The sequence below is a fragment of the Scyliorhinus canicula genome, chromosome 27, assembly GCF_902713615.1.
Source record: "Scyliorhinus canicula chromosome 27, sScyCan1.1, whole genome shotgun sequence".
NCBI lineage: Eukaryota > Metazoa > Chordata > Chondrichthyes > Carcharhiniformes > Scyliorhinidae > Scyliorhinus > Scyliorhinus canicula.
Window position 1 is genome coordinate 15,994,779 of NC_052172.1, and position 23,288 is coordinate 16,018,066.

General features: G+C 48.9%; 1 protein-coding gene across 5 annotated transcripts in view; it reads right to left on the reverse strand.

Moving 5' to 3' along the window:
- Positions 1-1,184: 1,184 nt before the first annotated feature.
- LOC119958000 (fukutin related protein) overlaps positions 1,185-23,288 on the reverse strand; it is a 35,551-nt gene continuing 13,447 nt past the window's right edge. For 2 of the 5 annotated variants that reach the window (XM_038786251.1, XM_038786252.1), the window contains exons 2-4: positions 21,765-21,890; positions 15,720-15,823; positions 1,185-3,719 (exon numbers count right to left, since the gene is read on the reverse strand). In XM_038786251.1, coding sequence (XP_038642179.1) covers positions 2,036-3,628 — 1,593 coding nt within the window. In that variant the 5' untranslated portion in view covers positions 3,629-3,719; positions 15,720-15,823; positions 21,765-21,890 and the 3' untranslated portion in view covers positions 1,185-2,035. The remainder of the gene's footprint in view (positions 3,720-15,719; positions 15,824-21,764; positions 21,891-23,288) is intronic. The other 3 variants (XM_038786254.1, XM_038786253.1, XM_038786255.1) reach the window with 3 other exon arrangements.

Below are 23,288 nucleotides of genomic sequence, written 5' to 3' on the forward strand. Positions count from 1 at the left end.
AGGGCAAAGAGATAATGCTGAGGTAATCTGCTAATCGGTTAGAACGGTTGAAGAAACATCTTGCATCTCTTGAAGAATGCCACGGGATCTTTTAAATTCACTTGAGGGGGGCATTCGGGGTTTGACTCTAATCTGCTGAGCACCCCCGACAATGCAGCCCCCCCCCCCTTCTTAGTATTACACCTAAGCATTGCATAAAAACAGAAAATGCTGGAAAGACACATCAGGTCTGGCAGCATCTGTGGAGAAAGAAACAGTTTAAAAAAAAAAATTTAGCATACCCAATTCATTTTTTCCAATTAAGGGGCAATTTAGCCTGGCCAATCCACCTACCCTGCACATCTTTGGGTTGTGGGGGCGAAACCCACGCAGACACGGGGAGAATGTGCAAACTCCACACGGACAGTGACCCAGAGCCGGGATCGAACCTGGGACCTCGGCGCCGTGAGGCAGCAGGGCTAACCCACTGCGCCACCGTGCTGCCCGAAAGGAACAGAGTTAACGTTTTGAGTCTGTATGATTCTTCCTCAGAAGATGGTATGTTTTTGAGTATCTGGTATATGGCTAGTGACGGGTGACCTTCAAATTCGGAGAGAAGAGTCACATCGCCGAGCCCAAGGAAACTGCTATGGTTGAATAGTGTGCGGTCTTGGCAGCATCTGTATCATAGAATTTACAGCAGAAGGAGGCCATTCGGCCCATCGAGTCTGCACCGGCTCTTGGAAAGAGCACCCTACCCAAGGTCAACACCTCCACCCTATCCCCATAACCCAGTAACCCCACCCAACACTAAGGGCAATTTTGGACAATTTAGCATAGCCAATCCACCTAACCTGCACATCTTTGGACTGTGGGAGGAAACCGGAGCGCCCGGAGGAAACCCACGCACACAGGGGGAGGATGTGCAGACTCCGCACAGACAGCGACCCAAGAAGGAATCGAACCTGGGACCCTGGAGCTGTGAAGCAACTGTGCTATCCACAATGCTACCGTGCCTGCCAGTTTGACATTAATACACCAGGGGATGGAGAGTTAATGAAGGTAACAGAACGGATAGGATGCGAGTTGCAGAGTACTGGGTGAACTGGAAGTTGTGTCCAAGATCTCAATCGAAGAGCTGGAGATACCTAGCTGATAAAAACTTTGGATGAGTCCATAAGTCAAGGGAGTACCTGACACCTGGATTGGGAATTCTATTTAATGGCCAGTGGCATAGTTCATTGAAATTTTGACATGGCATTAATGACACATTTTTCAGGAAGTACGTCAGTGATTTATCCATGCTTTGGGTCATGTTTAGCTCAGGTCAGGAACAGTCACAAAGCAATTTCTAATGCTCTGTATATTTTTAACAGTTCAAATTTTTGCATGCACATCATAACCTCAGGTCAACTGGATTCGTAGTTCTGTAAGCTAGAAGTGTTGAGATTTCCAACCCCCCCCCACCGCCCGCTCCTCCTCACAATGTGACCCCCCCTGCGTGCAAATTTGCCTCTTTACATCCCATATTTGTTCAGCCAAGCCACTGTTTAATTTTGTATATTTAAAGGAATGAAGCACCCACCATATCCCTTGGCTTTATGGATATACGGACGGCTCAGTACAGCATCCAGGCAGAGTTACAGGAGGCCTTGCCTTTGATCTCTCTTTGTTCGGCTGGATTTGTGTGGGGTTAAGATCAGCCAGGGTTCCAGCTGCTACAAGGATATAGCACCTACGGTTGAAAATGGTCAGAGTGTGGATATCAGGCAACGTTAGGATCGGGCTGGACTGCAAGCATTCTCTCTTCCAGTAATTCGCGAGCAATCACTGGACCCCCTGAATCGAGGACGGGCCAGATAAAGCTCCTGTATCCATGGAACTATCCCCAGGAAGATCCAGTGCCTTCAGGAAAAGAATGGGGGGGGGGGGGTGAACCAATGTGGAATAAGAAATATCTGCCATATCACTTTGAGGCGATATTGTCAAAAACATCTGAGGCTGCTGGGATGACTGACCCTATGACTCATTGGAAGATGCCTACTGTCCTCCATTTTTAGTCCACCTTCTCCAATTTTTTCTTGGCTGGGTTTGGGTACTCAGGGTTTTCGATCACTCCCTCTCCAAATTTCAATTCCAGGAAACGCCTGTGATTGTTGGGCGCCAGAGCAGTCACCCCAGCAAACTGCATGGGGACCAGCGGCTTGAGGAAGTGCTCCGGGAACTCCACATCCTGCCTGTGATCCATCCAGGTGTTTTTGGTCATGATTCCTTCTCTGGCGTAGAATGGCCACAGGTCAACGTGCAGGTGGTTGCTTTGGCTGTACTGCACGCGGTAGAAGTCGCCTTCCACGGCCTTTTCCCACACGTAGCCGTTCTCGTCCACCACCGAGCCCGAGTCCAGGCTCCTCAGAAACTCGCAGTTCTCCACGTCCTCCAGGTAGATGCCCAGATCCACGTCGTAGTCCCAGGGGATGATGTCCTGATGGCGGACTGCTCCCAGGAGCGTCCCGCCCTCCAGCCAGTAGCGGACGCCTGAGGACTTCAGGATGTCTATGACATACTTGGTGGTCTGGCGTAACGCTTTGAGGCAGCAGGGCGGGGTCCACCTGTCCTGATACAGGTACTCAGGTGTGTCATCGTGCACTGTGCCAAAACAGCGAGGGGTGTCCTTGCTGCAGCCGTACCACTGCTCCTTCCCATTAGCCAGCACCACCCGCTTCAGACCAAAATCTTTGAAGAGCTGGGCCAGCCTGGCTTTGGCGGTGATGTCGGCCTTCCAGCGGTTATGCGCCGACATGAACAAGGAGCGGTGGTAGGAGGAGAAGGCCACGCTCTCCGCCACCCTCACTTTCCAGCCACGCAGCGAGGATTGGACAAACAGGGAGGTCAGGAGCGGCCTTCCCATGGGCTGGGAGAGATTGAACAAATCTTCGGTCCGCACCAGGACCACGGCGTCTCCGTCCACGGCATCGCAGAGCCGGGCTGAGGAGAGGCTGTAGACGGCGCTCCACTCCTTCAGGCTGACCCGCAGCTGGAGGCAGCGCAATGTTCCCGCCGTTTGGGTGGGAGCCGCCACCATGTGAACCTTCCCCTTGTGGACCTCAAATTCCTGCAGCAGACGGTCCAGCTGCTGGGTGGAGTCCAAGGACACCCCGTCGGGCACCAGGAGGGTGTATTCAGTGTGGATGTAGAACTCGGGTCGGGAGACGTGGGGCGGCTCATCCGGAGATGCCTTCAGCATCACCAGCTGGACGTTGGGCTGAGTAGGCAGGCCCAATGGCGGATATGGCAGTCTGTCAGCCACCACCACAATGGGCTGCCCGGGCCTCTCCCTCAGGAAGGACTTCACCACGCCCGCCACCCAATTCTCAAAGTCTTCGAATTCCCGTATCAGCACGGTGACCCCGGGGGCCCTTGAAACCGCCGACCTCCTGGTGGCCGCCTTCCCTGGGTCTCTGTGCTTCAGCATTTGTTGTTGAGTTCTGGAGACGTAATAGAGTACGACTAGATTCATCATTATCGCCCCGGTCAGCAGCATCTGGCAAAAACTAACCCGCATTGTGCTCTTCACAAATTCAGCAGTGTTGGCAATTAGCGAGTCCAAATAGCAGCTTCTCTTGGTTAGTCTCTTGTTGCCTTTTGACATCGCAACAATGAACACTCAAGTCAGGATCCTGATTGTTGGACGACTAATAATTGCAATGAATTCCCCAGAAAATGCATGGTCTTCAATGGATCTAAAAACAAAAAGAAACGTTTATGGAGCACACAATACTCATCAACTGATGAACATCCCCAGAATGGCAATTCCCCAGTCGGGTATTCCAGAATGTACAAGCCACTGTGCCCTTGTCGAGAACTTAAGAAATAGGAAAAGGGGTAGACTATATACGGCATCTCGAATCCGCTGCAGCATTCAATAATATCATGACTGAACAATAACACTCTGCATTTACATAGTGCCTTTAATGTAGCAAAATGTCCCAAAGGGCCTTATGTAACAAAGCCCGACACCGAGCCTCATCAGGAGATATTAAAGCTTGGTCAAGAGTTGTTTGAAGGAGCATCTTAAAGGAGGAAAGAGAGGTAGAGGTTCAGGGAGAGAACTCCAGAACTTAAGGCCCAGGCACCTGAAGGCACGGCCACTTCCCGTACCAGCCTCCCCGGACAGGCGCCGGAATGTGGAGACGAGGGGCTTTTCACAGTAACTTCATTTGAAGCCTACTCGTGACAATAAGCGATTTTCATTTCACTTGTAGTGAGTGGGCGATTAAAACCGGGGTTGTTCCCAGAGGCCTGAATTAAAGTGCGCAGGCACCTTGTAGGGTTGCAGGTTTGGAGGAGATTACAGAGATGCGAAGCCGCAGGGGGATTTGAAAACAAGGTCGGTGATTTTAAAATTGAGGCTTTGCTTAACTGGCAGGCAGGCCGGCAGGCACAGAGGTGATGGGTGAACGGGACATTCTGTGAGTTAGGAAACAGGTAGCAGAGTTGTGGATGACCTCAAATCTACATGAAGGAATGGACGATATATTTCCAAGTTTAAGAGCCCTGAGGTTATGCTGCAACTGTACAGGACCCTGTTGAGACCACATTTGGAGTATTGTGTGCAGTCCTGGTCACCTCATTGTAGGAAGGATGTGGAAGCATTGGAAAGGGTGCAAAGGAGATTTACCAGGATGCTGCCTGGATTGGAGGGTAGGCCTTAGGAGGAAAGGCTGAGGGAGCTCGGGCTTTTCTCTTTGGAGCAGAGGAGGATGAGAGGCGACTTAATAGAGGTTTATAAGATGATGAGGGGGAATAGAGTGGACGTTCAGAGATTATTTCCTCGGGTGGATGTAGCTGTTACAAGGGGGCATAACTATAAGATTCAGGGTGGGAGATATAGGAGGGATATCCGAGGTAGGTTCTTTACTCAGAGAGTGGTTAGAGTGTGGAATGGACTGCCTGCTGTGAACTTTCAAGCGGTTATTGGATAGGCACATGGAGCACACCAGAATAACAGGGAGTGGGATAGCTTGATCTTGGTTTCGGACAAAGCTCGGCACATCATCGAGGGCCTGTTCTGTGCTGTACTGTTCTATGTACAGTGGGTAAAACTTGGGAGGCCAGCAAGAAGTGCACTGGAACAGTCAAGAATACAGGTAACAAATACGTGGAATATCCTTTTTTTCATTTCATAGAATTTACAGTGCAGAAGGAAGCCATTCAGCCCATTGAGTCTGCAGCGGCTCTTGGGAGAGGGTTTCAGCAGTAGGTGGACTGAGGAAAGGGCAGGGTCAGATGATGTTGCAAGGATGGGAATCAATGGTCTTTGCGGTGGTGCGGATGTGTGGTTGGAGGTTCATCCTGCGGCCATACCTACACCAAGGTTACAAACAGTCTGGTCTCAGACAGGCTGTCACAATGGCTAGAGAATGGAGTTTGCGGCAGAGACTGAAGACAATGTCTTTGGTCTTCCCAATATTTAGTTGGAGGAAATTTATTCTCATCCAGTATCAGATAAGCAATTGAAACAGTGAAAGGGGTCGAATGAGTTTGTGGTGAAGAGCAGCGGGATGACATTAGCATACATGTGGAAAGCATGCTGTGTTTTCAGAAGGGTATAATGTAACTGAGAAAAGGCGGGGAGGGGTCATGGTTAGATTCCTGGATACTGGGAGTGGCACGGTGGCGCAGTGGTTAGCACTGTTGCCTCACGACACCGAGGACACCGGTTCAATCCCAGCCCCGGGTCACTGTCCGTGTAGAGTTTGCACATTCTCCCCGTGTCTGCGTGGGTTTCATCCCCACAACCCAAAGATGTGCAGGGTAGGGTGGATTGGCCAGGCTAAATTACCCCTTAATTGGAACCAGTGCGGGAGCGAGAGAAGCCATTGCAGGTGATTCTCTGGCTACGGCTGAATAGGTGAGAATGGAATCAGGCAACGGCAGCCCCACTCAACTGGATGATTGTGGAGAGGCGTTGGAGGGTGGTGTAGTCATAGATCATTGAATCCCTACAGTGCAAAAGGAAGCCATTCGGCCCATCAGGTCTGCACTGACCCTCCAAAACAGGACTCGACCTCGGCCCACTCCCCCCGCCCTATCCCCGTAACCCCGCACATTAATCATGGTCAATCCACCTAACCTGCACATCTTTGGACTGTGGGAGGAAACCGGAGCACCCGGAGGAAACGCATGCAGTCACAGGGAGAAAGTGCAGACTCCGCACAGTCACCCGAGGTCGGAATCGAACTCGGGTACCTGCCGCTGTGAGGCAGCAGAGCTAACCACTCTGCCACCGTGTCACCCTCAACCGTGTCAGACACTTTGAGAAGGGTGAGAAAGGAAGGTTCTCCTTTGTCAAGCACACACACACACACAGGATGTCACTTACAGCTTTGATAGGAGTGATTTCAGTCTTGTGGCAGGGTGGATGCTTGATTGGAGGGATTCAAATATGAAGTTCTAGGAAACGTGGGCATGGACTTGGAAGGTCAAAGGACTTTAGAGAGGAAGGTAAGGTTGGAGATGGAGTGGTAGTTTGCAAGGGAGGTGGGGGTCAAGAATTGGTGTTTTGAGGATGATGGAAGATATGAAAGAGAGAGGGACAGTACCCAAGGACTATTTCTAGATGAACTCCACTTATCCCCATGACTTTTGATTTCCTTTTTGCCCAATAAATTTTCAAGCGGTATGCAATCTTTCTGGCCTTACTCATTTAGTGTTTTCCTCTTCCTGCACCGCTTTCACATTGTGTTAATGTCCAGGCTCATCAAAGTGTCTGCTTACTCTCTTTCTTTCCCAGGACTTCTGTCTTGCCCTTGCCTTCCTCAGGCTCCCCTTCCTTTTACAATTTAATAAACTTTTAAGTTGTAAGCTTGGCATTCACTAAACCTCACCTTCTGGTTGGCCTCAAGCTTCTGTTTTCCTCTTTTCCACGGCTCTATACCATGGGACTTGGGCCTTTACTTGGGTATTCCCAACAACTGTGTGTTAACAATTGTATTTATTTTATTTGCACAGATGACTGGGTGGGGAAGGATTGACTGAAATTTAGCATTGCTGGAGGATTGAAGCTTGTAGCTAAAGGGCAGCATGGTGGTGTAGTGGTTAGCACTGTTGCCTCACGGTACTGAGGACCCGGGTTCGATCCCGGCGCTGGGTCACTGCCCGTGTGGAGCTTGCACATTTTTAAAAAAGTTGTTCTTGGGACGTGGGCGACGTAGGCTGTGCCACCATTTACTGCACATCCCTAATTGCCCTTGAGGGGGCAGTTAAGAGTCAACCACATTGCAGTGGATCTGGAGTCACATGTAGGCCAGACCAGGTAAGGACGGCAGATTTCCCTCCCTGAAGGACACGAGTGAACCAGATGGGTTTTTACGACAATCGATTCATGGTCATCATTTAATTTTTAATTCTAGATATTTTATTGAGTTCAAATTCCATCAGTTGCCGTGGCAGGATTTGAACCCGGGTCCCCAGATCATCACCCTGGGTCTCTGGATTATCAGTTCAGTGACAATAACACTATACCACTGCCTCACATTCTCCCCGTGTCTGCATGGATCTCACCCCCACAACCTAAAAAAGATGTGGATAGGTGGATTGGCCATGCTACATTGCCCCTTAATTGGGGTAAAAAAAAAATGGATACTGTAAATGTATTAAAAAAAAAGAAACTTATAGCTCAGAAAAATATCTGAGCCCAGCACAAAAGTGCCCGACACAAATGACACTGACCTGGATTAGCACTCTGGGGGAATTACCATAATTTGATTGCTGGATAAATACCATTTTCAGCACAGCCATTTGAGATAGTCATGTTTGTATCAATATGTGGTGTTGTGCCCAAGCAAAACTCCAGTTACTGAAGACTGTCAGCTTCTTCGATGATTCTTTCGGAGCGCACGCCCTCTCTGAGGGGGTCAGAGGTCACTGGTTCAAGACTCATCCAAAACCCAAGTTGACGCTCCAGTGTCGCTACCAATGGCGTGCCAGCTGCATTGTTGGATGTATCATCTCTCGGACAAGATGTCAATTTGATACCCCCGTCCGGTATCTCAGGGGGACGTTAAAGATACCAGCACACTTTTGAAGGGCAGCAGGGGGTGGTCTAACCCGGTGTCATTTAAAATTCTTTCCCAGGATGTGAGCATTGCTGGCTCGGGCAGCATTTGTTGCCGATCCCTAATTGCCCTCCAGAGGGCGATACTGACCTGCCGTTTTGAGCCACTGTATCCATGCGGTGTAGCTACACCACAGTGCTGAGGAATTCCAGAATTTTGACCCAGCAATGGTCAAGGGGCAGTGATGTAATTCCGGGTCAAGATGATGTGCGCCTTGGAGGGGAACTTGCAGTTGGCAGTGTTCCCATGCATCTGCTGCCCTTGTTCTTCTCGATGGTAGATGTCCTGGGTGTGGAAGGTGCTGTTGAAGGATCCTTGGTAAGTTCCTGCAGTGCATCTTGTAGATGGTACACACTGTTGTCACTGTGTGTCGGTGATGGAGGGAGTCAATGTTTAAGGTGGTGGGTGGGGTGTCAATCAAGCTTTATCCTGGAATGGTGTTGAGCTTGAGTGTTAATGGAGCTTCATTCATCCAGGCAAGTGGACAGTATTCCATCACAGTCCTGACTTCCATAGAAGGTCGGCACGGTGGCACAGTGGTTAGCGCTGCTGCCTCACAGCGCCTGGTTCAATTCAGGCCTCGGCTGACTGCGTGGAGTCTGCATGTTCTCCCCGTGTCAGCCTGGGTTTCTTCCGGGTGCTCCGGTTTCCTCCCACAGTCCAGAGATGTGCAGGTTAGGTGGATTGGCCATGCTAAATTACCCTTAGTATTCAAACGGTTGGATTGGGTTACTGGGGTAGGGTGGGGGCCTGACCCTAGGTAGGGTGCTCTTTCAGAGGGTCGCTACAGATTGGCCGAATGGCCTCCGCTTGCACTGTAGGGATTCTAAGTATCCACAGAATCCCTACAGCGCAGAAAGAGGCCATTCGGCCCATCGAGTCTCCACTGACCCTCCAAAGGAGCACCCTTCCTAGGCACATTCCCCCAGCCTATCCCCGAAACCCCATTAACCTGCACATCTTTGGACAATGAGGGGCAATTTAGCAAGGCCAATCCACCTAACCTGCACATCTGTTCTTGGCAATGTGGAGGAGCAGAGAGATCTTGGGGTCTATGTTCATTGTTCTTTGAAAGTTGCCACTCAAGTGGATAGAGCTGTGAAGAAGGCCTATGGTGTGCTAGCGTTCATTAGCAGAGGGATTGAATTTAAGAGCCGTGAGGTGATGATGCAGCTGTACAAAACCTTGGTCAGGCCACATTTGGAGTACTGTGTGCAGTTCTGGTCACCTCATTTTAGGAAGGATGTGGAAGCTTTGGAAAAGGTGCAGAGGAGATTTACCAGGATGTTGCCTGGAATGGAGAGTAGGTCATACGAGGAAAGATTGAGGGTGCTGGGCCTTTTCTCTTTGGAACGGAGAAGGATGAGGGGCGACTTGATAGAGGTTTATAAGATGATCAGGGGAATAGATAGAGTAGACAGTCAGAGACTTTTTCCCCGGGTGGAACACACCATTACAAGGGGACATAAATTTAAGATAAATGGTGGAAGATATAGAGGGGATGTCAGAGGTAGGTTCTTTACCCAGAGAGTAGTGGGGGCATGGAATGCACTGCCTGTGGTAGTAGTTGAGTCGGAAAATTTATGGACCTTCAAGCGGCTATTGGATAGGTACTTGGATTAGGGTAGAATAAGGGAGTGTAGGTTAACTTCTTAAGGGCAGCACGGTAGCATTGTGGATAGCACAATTGCTTCACAGCTCCAGGGTCCCAAGTTCGATTTCGACTTGGGTCACTGTCTGTGTGGAGTCTGCACATCCTCCCCGTGACTGCGTGGGTTTCCTCCGGGTACTCCGGTTTCCTCCCACAGTCCAAAGATGTGCAGGTTGGGTGGATTGGCCATGACAAATTGTCCAAAATTCTATGATTAACCTAGGACAAAAGTTCGGCGCAACATCGTGGGCCGAAGGGCCTGTTCTGTGCTGTATTTCTCTATACTCTATATCTTTGGGCTGTGGGAGGAAGCTGGAGCACCTGGAGGAAACCCACGCTGACACAGGGAGAAGGTGCAAGCTCCACAGACACGGAGGCTGGAATTGAACCCAGGTCCCTGGCGCTGTGAGGCAGCAGTGCCAACTACTGTGCCACCGTGCCGCCCTAAAGACTTGTGCCTTGTAGACGATGGAAAGGCTTTGGTGAGTCAGGAGGCGAACTAGTCTCTGCAAAATTCTAAGCATCTGATCTGCTCTTGTGTCCTTACCAATATTAATCTATTTATTTATGGGGCTGGTTTAGCACAGTTGGCTTGTAATGCAGAACAAGGCCAGCAGCGCGGGTTCAATTCCCGTACCGGCCTCCCTGAACAGGTGCCAGAATGTGGCGACTAGGGGCTTTTCACAGTAACTTCATTGAAGACTACTTGTGGCAATAAGCGATTATTATATGATTATTATTAACCAACATCTTAAAAAAGAATCAAGTAATCTGGTCACTTCTTTGATTGCTGTCTGTTATATCGTGCTGTGTACAAACTGTGTACCATGTTTGTTAACTTACAGGTAACTACACCTGATACGTATCTCAGTGACTAGAAAGTGCTAAATTGCCCTGAGTGTCCAAAAAGGTTAGGTAGGGTTACTGGGTCATGGGGATAGAGTGGCGGTGTGGGCTTAAGTGGGGTGCTCGTTCCAAGGGCCAGTGCAGACTCGATGGGCCGAATGGCCTCCTTCTGCACTGTGAATTCTATGAAAGTGCTTTGGGGTGTCCTGAGGTCATAACATGTGTTACATCAACGCAAACCTTTTCACTTTTTATTTCCATTGATGGCAATGCTAACCTGCTCATGAACCTCTCTCTCTCTCTCTCCCCCCCCCCCTCCCCCATCAGTTTCTCCACTCACTCGCACTTTCACCCCAATCGGGAGTGTGTTTCTGGTGTAACTATGCCCCTTTTCTCTCCAACCGCCTAAGTGAAGGACATTCTCAGTTGCACTAGTAGCTAAAACAGTCTCCATTATGCTTGGGTTTGGAGTCAGACTCTAAATAAATAAGACATTGGTCAGCAGAGCAGAATGCCTGTACGATCAACCAGTCGGGTCAGGCTGGCAGAGAGCACTGACACCTCCCACACTTTCTTTCCCAATTAAAATTCAAGTGTGGAAAAATGATCTGGGGATGGAAGCATTCATCCTGACCAGCTGGGTGTTAAAATATATAAAAGCACACAGGTGCTTTGCATGCAAGGTTTTGTTGCTGAAAGGACTTTATCCTTCAAAGAATATGTTCCGGTCAGTCAGTTCAAAGTCATAAGGTATTGGCTCTGACTGTTTCCAAGACTTCAATGAGTTAAATGTAGAGCGGAATTTCCTGGCAGCTAATTTGATATCAGAATCAGACACAGTCTCTACCCTTCTGGCTGCCATAACAATGAAGAAAGCACGGGCTTGCAGCTGTACACCACCTTTAAGATCTCGGGACCTTCCGAAACACTGTTGTAATGCAGGAAAATTTGGCAGCAATTTGCGCACAGCACAGAAATAATTTCTTCCTTGTTTTAAGACTGATGTTGGTTGAAGGTTTAAGCATTGGCCAGTAGACAGGGAGACCTCCCCCCGTTTTGAATTGCGCCACAGGCTCTTTTACAGCCAGCTGAGAAGACCGACTGGATCAGCATCAATGTGGGGCGGCACGGTGGCACAGTGGTCCGCACTGTTGCTTCACGAGGCCAGGGTCCCGGGTTCGATTCCCGGCTTGGGTCACTGTCTGTGCGGAGTCTGCACGTTCTCCCTGTGACTGCGTGGGTTTCCTCCGGGAGCTCCGATTTCCTCCCACAAGTCCCGAAAGACGCGCTGTTAGGTGAAATGGACATTCTGAATTCTCCCTCCGTGTACCCGAACAGGCGCCGGAATGTGGCGACTAGGGGCTCTTCACAGTAACTTCATTGTAGTGTTAATGTAAGCCTACTTCTGACAATAAAGATTATTATTATTAACAGCTCATCTGAAAGATGGTCTTTTGATGGTGCAGGGTAAATAGATGGACAATTTATATATTTTTAAATTTTAGAGTACCCAATTTTTTTTTTCCAATTAAGGGGCAGTTTAGCGTGGCCAATCCACCTAGCCTGCACATCTGGGTTGTGGGGGTGAAACCCACGCAGACATGGGGAGAATGTGCAAACTCCACACGGACATTGACCCAGAGCCGGGATCGAACCTGGGCCCTCAGCGCCGCAGTCCTAGTGCTAACCACTGCGCCATATGCCGCCCTGACAACATATTTTAATGAAAACTTTCCCCACAGATGCTGCCTCACTTGCTGAGTATTTCCAGCACCTTCTGTTTTTTATCTCCGATTACATGCATTTTGCTTTCGTAATCTTTTATACTGTAAAGCACAGATATCCCTAACCCTTACCTTGTCATGGGATTTGTACAACCTTCTGGCTAGGGTGCTACCCCTGAGAGAGAGCTATGACCCCAGCCTGCCACTCCATCCTGTCCAACTTTGAAAATGACCTCTTTGTCCAGCACTTCTGAACAAGCTGCTGAGGTGCATCAGGGATGGTCAGGAGGTCAGAATGGGAGGCGCTGCAGAAATCCCAAAGTGTTGTACAGATGGAGGAGGTGACAAGAGGTTTCTCGGGCTTTCCTTTGCATGGCAGGGACTCAGCCATCTGGAGAGTCGCCAAGGGACATAGCACAGTGCTAAATCGCTGGCTTTGAAAGCAGACCAAGCAGGCCAGCAGCACGGTTCAATTCCCGTAACAGCCTCCCCGAACAGGCGCCGGAATGTGGCGACTAGGGGCTTTTCACAGTAACTTCATTTGAAGCCGACTCGTGATAATAAGCGATTTTTATTTCATTTCATCCCCGCCACATCCATGCAGGCCTGCAAACCATTTTACATTGTAACAAGCAACGGGACTTCCGTCCGTCACCATGGCCAAAAGAGACACTGCAGTGACTTGCCTGGGACCAAGTGTCAAGACATGGAGGCCATGTAAGTGGTGATCCCAGGGAGAGGTGAGCAGAGGATACCGGGGAGGGTCAAGAGGGGGGCAATTGGGATCCCAGGGGATAGGTGTATTGAGCGGGGGGTAGTCCTAGGGTCTCCGGCTTTCATAGGAAGGAGTCCGCAATCTCAAGAGAGCTTCCGATGGAGGTACCCCCTCCCTTCCCTTTCCCACCAGAGATGCAAGTTTTAAAATGTTTCTATCCCATCACCGACCTGTCATCTCCCCGCCAACCTAAAAATTAAGGTTGGGTGGGAAAAGGCTCTCAAGTGGCCACTTAAGTGCTTTAATTAGGGCAAGAACAGGGCTCCCCTATGCCCATCATAAAATTGCTTCTATGTTGGGGGTTGGGGAAGGTGGGATCCTGGAGAGAATCCCATTCATGCAATTTAATGTTCCCCTTCCACCTCAAAACCCAGCAGCAAGAGAGGGGGGGAAAGGGGGGGGGGTGTAACTTGATACTTTTTGGAGAGTGAGGCGGGATTGGGAGAAATCAGAACAGACACGTTCGCCTTAGTACCTTGTCTCGACTGTGTTACCAGCATTGGGAGACCTGGCTGGGGATATTCTGGGTCCAGGAAATGTAGCCTAAAAAAAAAGACCCAGGTCTTTCAAGAGTGAGATTCTACAACATCAAGTGTGGTAGAAGTATGGGATTCTCTTCTGCAAATGACAGTACATGCAAGGTCAGTTGTTAATGTTAAATAAGAGGTTGAAAGGTATGAAGGGATACGGATTAAAGGTGGATTTATGCAGTTGGGTCATAGTCCTCCCTGATTGGTGGAATAGGCTCAAGGAGCCAAACGTCATACTTCCATTCTTATGTTCCTATGGAATGGAGATTGTTTCCAGGGCCTTCTGACTCAGAGATGAAACCATAACCTTAACCCTAATTTTATTATTATATGGATTATGTGGATAGCACAATCGCTTCACAGCTCCAGGGTCCCAGGTTCGATTCCGGCTTGGGTCACTGTCTGTGCGGAGTCTGCACATCCTCCCCGTGTGTGCGTGGGTTTCCTCCGGGTGCTCCGGTTTCCTCCCACAGTCCAAAGATGTGCAGGTTAGGTGGATTGGCCATGATAAATTGCCCTTAGTGTCCAAAATTGCCCTTAATGTTGGGTGGGGTTACTGGGTTATGGGGATAGGGTGGAGTTGTTGACCTTGGGTAGGGTGCTCTTCCCAAGAGCCGGTGCAGACTCGATGGGCTGAATGGCCTCCTTCTGCACTGTAAATTCTATGATAAATTCTATGGAATGCGAGCATTACTAGCAATACCTACATTTGTTGCCCATTCCTGCTTGCTTTTGGGAAGGTGGTGGGGGCCTGTTTTCTTGAACCATTGCAGTCCATGGTGGTGTAAGTACACCCACAGTGCTGTTAAGAAGGGATTTTAACCCAGCGACTGTGAAGGAACGGCCAATATATTTCCAAGTCAGGACGGCGTGTGGCTTGGAGGGGAACCTCCATGTGGTGGCGTTCCCATGTGTCTTCTGCCCTAGTCCCTCTAGATGGTCGAGGTTGTGGGTTTGGAAGATACTATCAAAGGAGCCTTGGTAAGTTACTGTAGTGGATAAATAATAATAATCCTTATTGTCTCAAGTCGGCTTACATTAACACTGCAATGACATAACCGTGAAAATCCCCTAGTTGCCACATTCCGGCACCTGTTCGGGTACGCAGAGGGAGAATTCACAATGTCCAATTCACCTAACAGCACGTCTTTCGGGACTTGTGGGAGGAAACCGGAGCACCCGGAGGAAACACACGCAGACACGGGGAGAACGTGCAGACTCCACACAGACAGTGACCTAAGCGGGAATCAAACCTGGGACCCAGGCGCTGTGAAGAGGCAGTGCTAACCACTGTGCTACTCTTGTATAGAGTGCACACTGTATGTTGCTAGAGGAGGAAGTGAATGTTTAAGATGGTGGATGGGGTGCCAATCAAGCGGGGCTGCTTTGTCCTGGATGGTGTTGAGCTTCTTGAGTGTTGTTGGAGCTGCACTCATCGAGTGGAGAGTATTCCATCACACTCCTGATTGGTGCCTTGACTATGGTGGACAGGCTTTTGGGGGAGAGGTCAGGAGGTGAGTTGTTCCCTACAGAATTCCCAGTCTAGGCCTTGCGCCTGGAGTCAAAGTATTTAAAAGGTTGTTGGTTTAGGTCAGTTGGCCGGACAGGTAGCTTGTGATGCAGAGCAAGGCCACTAGCACGGGGTCAATCCCCGTACCGGCTGAGGTTATTCGCCCCGTCTTCTCCACCTTGGCCCCTTGCCTGAGGTGTGGTGACCCACAGGTTAAACCACCACCAGTCAGCTCTCTCCCCCTCAAAAGGGGAAAGCAGCCTATGGTCATCTGGGACGATGGTGACTTTACTTACTGTTTAAAAGGTTGGTCCAATTCAATGTTTGGTTAATGGTAACCCCAAGGATGTTAATAGTGGGAATTTCAGCAATGCTGGTTCCATTGAATGTCATGGGGAGATGGTTAGACTACCTCCTATTGGTCATTACCTGGCACTGGTACAGTGTGAATGTTACTTGCTAATCCGCAATCCAAGCCTGAAAGTTGTCTTGCTGCCTATTTTGTATCTGAGGGACTGGTTCGTATCTGAGGATTTGCAAATAGTGTTAAGCATTGTGTAATCAGCAGCAAACATCCCACTTCTCACCTTTTGATGAAGCTGCTGAAGATGGTTGGACGTTTTACGAACCATGGGAAGAAAGCTCTTCAGGTCACTTCTTGTAAGGCGACAGCCTGTGATTCTGCTTACAGCTGCAATCAGAACATAAGTATGATGAACAAGGGTGACATGTGGCGCACTGGGACTATGGTGCTGAGGACTCCGGTTCGAATCCCGACCCTGGGTCACTGTCCATGTGGAGTTTGCACATTCTCCCCATGTCTGCGTGGGTTTCACCCCCACAACCCAAAGATTTTTTTTTTAAATTTAGAGTACCCAATTCATTGGAAACAAGCGCTTAATTCTGCACACAGCAACTCCCAAAAACAGAAGATCGTACGAAATAGGAACAGGAGCAGGCCATTCGGCCCTTCGAGCCTGCTCTGCCATTTAATAAGATCATAACTGATCCAACAATCACTAAGTCCATTTTCCTGCCTTCTCTCTGTAACCCTTAATTTCCCGTCTGATTAAAAACCTATTAATCTCAGTCTGGAAAATGTTCTAGATCTCGGCCTCCACAGCTCCCCAGGTTTTTTAAAAATAAATTTAGAGTACCCAATTCATTTTTTCCAATTAAGGGGCAATGTAACATGGCCAATCCACCTACCCTGCACAACTTTGGGTTGTGGAGGCGAAACCCACGCAAACACGGGGAGAATGTACAAACTCCACACGGACAGTGACCCAGAGCCGGGATCGAACCTGGGACCTCGGCGCCGTAAGGCAGCAGGGCTAACCCACTGCGCCACCATGCTGCCCTCCCACAACCCAAAGATATGCAGGCTAGGTGGATTGGCCATGCTAAATTGCCCCTTAATTGGAAAAGAAAAAATTGGCTACTCTAAATTTGTCTTTAAAAAAAAGTAATACGAGCAGATGGGAAGGGAACATTCTCTTTCTGCTTTCCAGGTTTGTTTTAACCATGTTGTTTTGTATGTTGTCCTTCCAGTTCCATGATTAACTAACATAAAAGTCCTTCCTGTTTATTTCCTTTGTTCCCAATTTAAAAATGTTATTTTATTAGTTTTGGTCTGTGGATCCATAGTTGGAATGTGCCTTTAAGCAGAAGAGGGCATAGTGGGCAGCACGGTAGCACAAGTGAATAGCACTGTGGCTTCACAGCGCCAGGGTCCCAGGTTCGATTCCCGTCTTGGGTCACTGTCTGTGCGGAGTCTGCACGTTCTCCCCGTGTCTGCATGGGTTTGCTCCGGGTGCTCCGGTTTCCTCCCACAGTCCAAAGACGTGCAGGTTAGGTGGATTGGCCGTGCTAAATTGCCCTTAGTGACCAAAAAAGGTTAGATGGAGTTATTGAGTTACAGGGGTTGGGTGGAAGTGAGGGCTTCAGTGGGTCGGTGCAGTCTCGATGGGTCGAATGGCCTCCTTCTGCACTGTATGTTCTATGTTCTAAGAGTGCTTGCCAGGATAGTGTGTTCCCAGGTTTTGTGTTTTGGAGAAGAGAACCCAGGCTGGTCGACACCAAGTAAGTCTTGGGAACCAGTTTTGGAGGAAGCCAGCTTGACTGGCTAACTAGCGGCCGGTGGGTTGGCCAGGGACAGTGGGCAGGATTCTCCGTGTCTGACACTAGGTGTTTACTCCGATGGAGAATTCGTGGACTTTCACAACAGAAAAACTGGCGCCGCAGCGGGACCGATTCTGCTACTACTGAGGGGCTAGCACCGGTGCCATGTGGAACACAATCGATTCCAATGAAAAACGGTGCGGGATTCGCCAAGTCCGTCAATGACACTAGGAAGGCTGACAAGCTGCCACCGCATATACGCATTATACTCCCCCCACACACTCATCCCAGCCAGCAAGATGACATGGGTTGTGCTGCAGCGCGGCCCATACAGCTGATGGGTCGGCTGGGACCAGGGGGACACCTATACCACCCGTGGCACTATGTTCAAAGTGGGCTGTTAGCGGTGTGCGCAGCTGCATGGCTGCCTTGCCGGCTGCGGCAATGGTGTTCCGTGCCCGTCCACCCCGACCCCACAGTCGACCCCCCCCCCTCGGTCCTGGCTGAAGCATCCCAGCCAGCGGCACAACTGTCAGCAAACTATGGCGATGTTGGGACACTTTCCGTACCCCCTCTCTCTCCCTCAGCAACCGCCACACCGATTTCCCGATTTTCAAAAGCACTAGCGAGCCCCGCCGTCGGGAACCCAGCCCATCGGTGGCCGAGAATCGCGGAGGCCCCGGAGAATAGCAGGTTGGGTCCGCTAATGATATGCAAATGGTGTCTACTGTACGTGTGTTCCAGACCGCATTGCCACCGCTGTCGAGGTGATGGGGAATGGCGATTTGGCGTCAAATCGGCACCTGCCGCGATTTCGGCGTCAAAACCGATTCCCCGACCAATTGCGTTTTGCAATTTTGCCGTCGGCCAAAGGAGAATCCCGCCCAGTGTTCTGCCTGACAACAGTCAGCAATCGGTTCCTGCCAGGTGCTTTGTTTTTCGGAGAGAGAACCTGCCAGAAGCCCCTAGACCCTGGAAGGAAGAGGAGCTGTGTTTTCTCCCTCTCTCTGCTGCCGGTTGCCTGCTGTCACTGTGAGGCTGCAGTGAAGATCGTTACAAACTGAAGGAAAAGGAAGAACCCAACTGAAGGCCCAACCTCCAGAAAGAAACTAACTGGGAGACACCCATCTGAATCTGAATGCCCTACCCATTTATTTTATTATATTTCCTTTATCACCCAACCACCCTCTTCTCTCGGTGTTGCTTGTCTGTGTGTGCAGAGAGTGGGGGGAGGGGGAGGTGTTGGGAAACAGATAGCAGATAGCCAGTTGTATTTTGGCCTATTTAATTATTATTTTTTTGAATAAATTTAGAGTACCCAATTATTTTTTTCAATCAAGAGGCAATTTAGCATGGCCAATCCACCTACCCTGCACATCTTTGGGTTGTAGGGGTGAGACCCACGCAGACACGGGGAGAATGTGGAAATTCCACACGGACAGTGAATTGGGGCCGGGATTCGAACCCGGGTCCTCGGTGCCGTGAGGCCGCAGTGCTAACCACTGTGCCACCCTTGGCCTATTTAATTCTAACTACTGTTAATAATAAAAGGTTGTAGGGCAGCACGGTGGCCTAGTGGTTAGCACAACCGCCTCACGGCGCTGAGGTCCCAGGTTCGATCCCGGCTCTGGGTCACTGTCCGTGTGGAGTTTGCACATTCTCCCCGTGTCTGCGTGGGTTTCGCCCCCACAACCCAAAAATGTGCAGAGTAGGTGTATTGGCCACGCTAAATTGCCCCTTAATTGGAAAAAATAATTGGGTAATCTAAATTTATAAAAAAAAAAATAATAAAAGGTTGCTCGTGTTTAAGTTTTAAAAAGCTGGTGACTGAGGTCAATTTAACTCAACCCAAAGCCACGGGTGTTAATATAAAATCTAATTTCACCTGTGTTGCGAGTCGGGGCCAAGCGGGACTGGAACTGACTGTGCACCAGCCCCGGGGGTCGTGACACTAACAGCGTGAAAAGACAATCAGTTTCTTAGCTTGCTCCCAGTGACTCTTCAGTCAAGAGGAAGATCAAGTTAGTACAGACTTGAGCAAAAGCCAGAGTGGCCCAGACCTTTATTGTGGCAGTTTTCTCCCTCCGATCTCCACTCTGCAGCAGGTGCTCTCTGGAACCCTCCCCCAAGTCCCGGCTTTTTGTGTGTGAATCCAAGCAGTAATAGCAAGGCATTCAGCTATGAAGGACATTGCCTGATGCAACAAGTACAGTCTTGTTGTTGCCAATACCTAACCTAAGCGATATGTTACAAACCTACAATCACTAGAAAAAAAGTATGAGAGAAACAAATGGGGCTAAACTCCGATAAGTCACCTGGACCTGATGGGTTGCAATCCAGGATATTAAAGTAAGTAGGTACAGTGATAGTGGATGTTGTCATGTGAGAGTACCTTTAAGAAATGGGTGTTTAGGAAATGTACCTTTAAGAAATGGGTGTTTATCAGTGATGTCAGAGTGTGTGGGGAGCTGGGCTGTGTCAGCTTTTTACTTTCGTTTCAGGCTGTTTGCTGCAGGGTGTGTTTCAATGTTGTTTTCGGTGTTGGAGCTGAAGCCAGACCAAGCAGGTGTACTGCTGTTCTCTCTGACATCAAAAGACTATCTCTTGATCATTTGGTGAATTCAGAATTATAAATATTTTCAGTAGTGAATGTAAACCTGATGTGCTTCTGTTGAAAGATGTTTCCTTTGTCTTCTGGATGTTGTTTGGGAAGTTATTAAGGATTACTTAGTGTTGTATTCTTTGGGGGCTGTATTTGAATTGATGGTTGCTAAGATGTTCACTGTATGTTTTAAAAAGGTTAACTTGAGTTCATAGAATAAACATTGTTTTGCTTTAAAAAATACTTTTCCATTTCTGCTGTACCACACCTGTAGAGTGGGCCGTGTGCTCCCCATACCACAATCTATTAAAAGTTGTGGGTCAGGTGAATTCCATGATACACTTTGGGGTTCTCTAAACCCTGGTCCATAACAATGTTGTAATGTTAGATAGATACTGTAATGTTCCAAGAATCCGTAAATTCTGGAAAAATCCTAGAGGATTGTAAAACTGCCAATGTAACATCCCATTCAAAAAGGGAGGGCGACAAAAAACAGGTAACTGTAGGACAGTTAGCTTAACACCTGTCATTAGCAAAATGTTACGGCATGGTAGCACAGTGGTTGGCACTGTTGCTTCACAGCTCCAGGGTCCCAGGTTCGATTCCTGGCTTGGGTCACTGTCTGTGTGGAGTCTGCGCGTTCTCCCTGTATCTGCGTGGGTTTCCTCCGGGTGCTCCGGTTTCCTCCCACGGTCTAAAGATGTGCAGGTTAGGTGGATTGACCATGCTAAATTGCCCTTAGTTTCCAAAAAAAAAGATTAGGTAGGGTTACTGGGAGATAGGGTGGAGGCGTGGGCTTAAGTAGGGCACCCTTTCCAAGGGTCGGTGCACTCGACGGGCTGAATGGTCTTCTTCTACTCTGTAAATTCTATGATTCTCTCTAGATCAGTCATGATCTCAATGAATGACATAGCAGATTAGATGAGCTGAATGGTTTACCTCCGTTCCTATGTCTTATGGTCTTAAAGCCTCTTCCTATCTACAAAGAGGTCTTGTGGCTTAGTGGGTAGTACCCCTAACTCTGAGCCAGAAGCTTTGGGTTCAAGCTTGGGGCCTCACGGTAGCATGGTGGTTAGCATCAATGCTTCACAGCTCCAGGGTCCCAGGTTCGATTCCCGGCTGGGTCACTGTCTGTGTGGAGTCTGCACGTCCTCCCCGTGTGTGCGTGGGTTTCCTCCGGGTGCTCCGGTTTCCTCCCACAGTCCAAAGATGTGCGGGTTAGGTGGATTGGCCATGCTAAATTGCCCGTAGTGTAAGGTTAATGGGGGGGATTGTTGGGATACGGGTTATGTGGGTTTAAGTGGGGTGATCATTGCTCGGCACAACATCGAGGGCCGAAGGGCCTGTTCTGTGCTGTACTGTTCTATAAGTCCCACTTTAGGACTTGTTGGCCATGGAAGGGGCACTCATGGTACAGTATACCTGATGTCCAAACACATACACTCTCTAGAATGAGTTCAGGCACGATGACCATGGCTGCTTCTCTCCACCCTAGTTCAGATCGTTGTCATAATAAGAAGAATCTTTATTAGTGTCACAAGTCAGCTTACATTAACACTGCAATGAAGTTACTGTGAAAATCCCCTAGTCACCACACTCCAGCGCCTGTTTGGGTACACTGAGGAAGAATTAAAAATGTCCAATTTACTTAACAAGCACGTCTTTCGGGACTTGTGAGGAAACCGGAGCAGCTGGAGGAAACCACGCAGACACGGGGAGAACGTGTAGACTCCGCACTAACAGTGACCCAAGCCGGGAATCGAACCCGGGACCCTGGCGCTGTGAAGCAACAGTGCTAACCACAGTGCTACCGCGGATTGTTAATTTTCTGGTTCAGCAGATGAAGGGTCAAAGCTGTGAATACACTTTATTTTTTTCTTACCATTAAACAACGAAGGCAGAAGTTTACCTGAAATTAAGAAATGATTTCTGCCGCCTTTAGTCTCGATGCATCCCTCACACTATCAGTCCCAGAATTTGAAGCTTTGTTGGTGACTTCTTTCCATTAAAGGGGATGTCCAAATGGTCATAAATACTGGATTGAAAGTAAACCAAATGAATTATTAAAGGGAAACAGGTTATATTACAGCGGAATGAGAAAACTGCTGAGGTAGGTGGAGGGGAGTCCTCTAAACTGTCAGAAGTCCTTGAGAGACACGAGAGAAACATTAAAACCAACCCTAATTCCTTCTCCAGTCTATTATTTTTTTTACACTTGTTTTTTAAAAAATTTAGAGTATCCAATTCATTTTATCCAATTAAGGGGCAATTTAGCGTGGCCAATCCACCTACCCTGCACATCTTTGGGTTGTGGGGGCGAAACCTACGCAGACACGGGGAGAATGTGTAAACTCCACACGGACAGTGACCCAGAGCCAGGATCGAACCTGGGACCCCGGCGCTGTGAGGCCTACTGTGCCGCCGTGCTGCCCTCCAGTCTATTATTAAGTTACCCTGGACGGAGTGAGGAAAAGATGAGACATTGGCATTTATTTTTTTTGATGGCAGGGTAAGAAAGCTGAAGGGGCAGATAAAACAACTGAGATACTTTGGCATCATAAAAACAAGAACTTGCATTTCAACTTTAATGTGTCAGCTGTGGCTCAGCTGCGGTAAGGTTTGTGCCACTGAAATCAGATGATTGCGGGTACAAGTCCCACTTCAGAGACTGGAGCACATAAATCTAGGCTGTCATTCCCAGTGCAGTATTGAGGGAGAGCTGCACTGTTAGAAGTGACATTAAACCAAGGCTCCGGCTGCTCTCTCAGGTGGGCGTAAAAGACCCCATGACCCTATTTTGAAGAAGAGCAGCGGACAAGTTCCCGGTGCCAGCCATTATTTTTCTCTCAATAACATCACTGTTACAGAGTGTTCTTATGAGCCTTTCTCCTGTGCAATTATTCTGCTGGCGTCTGTTGAAGGTTCTGAGCATGTATGAGCGTTGGGCGGAGAGTCTTTTTCAGTCTGCAACTGGTGCCCTGTGAGCAAGACCTGTTTTAAATTTTTTTAAACTTCAAATACCCAATTCAATTTTTTTTCCAATTAAGAGGCAATTTGGTGTGGCCGATCCACCTACCCTGCACATCTTTGGGTTGTGGGGGTGAGACCCACACGGGGAGAATGTGGAAGCTCCCCCAGACAGTGACCCGGGGCCGGAATCGAACCCGGGTTCTGGGCGGCGTGAGGCAGCAGTGCTAACCGCTGCGCCACCGTGCCGCCCCAAGGCCTGTTTTACTACTTCTCCTGTTTTCACCGTTATTACTATAATTGTTAAATGTTGTCTTTTTATATAAAGAAGTTCCTTCTTTATATTTATTTTTAAAAATAAATTTAGAGTACCCAATTCTTTTTTTTTTCCCAATTAAGGGGCAATTTAGCGTGGCCAATCCACCTACTCTGCATATCTTTGGGTTGTGGGGGCGAAACCCACGCA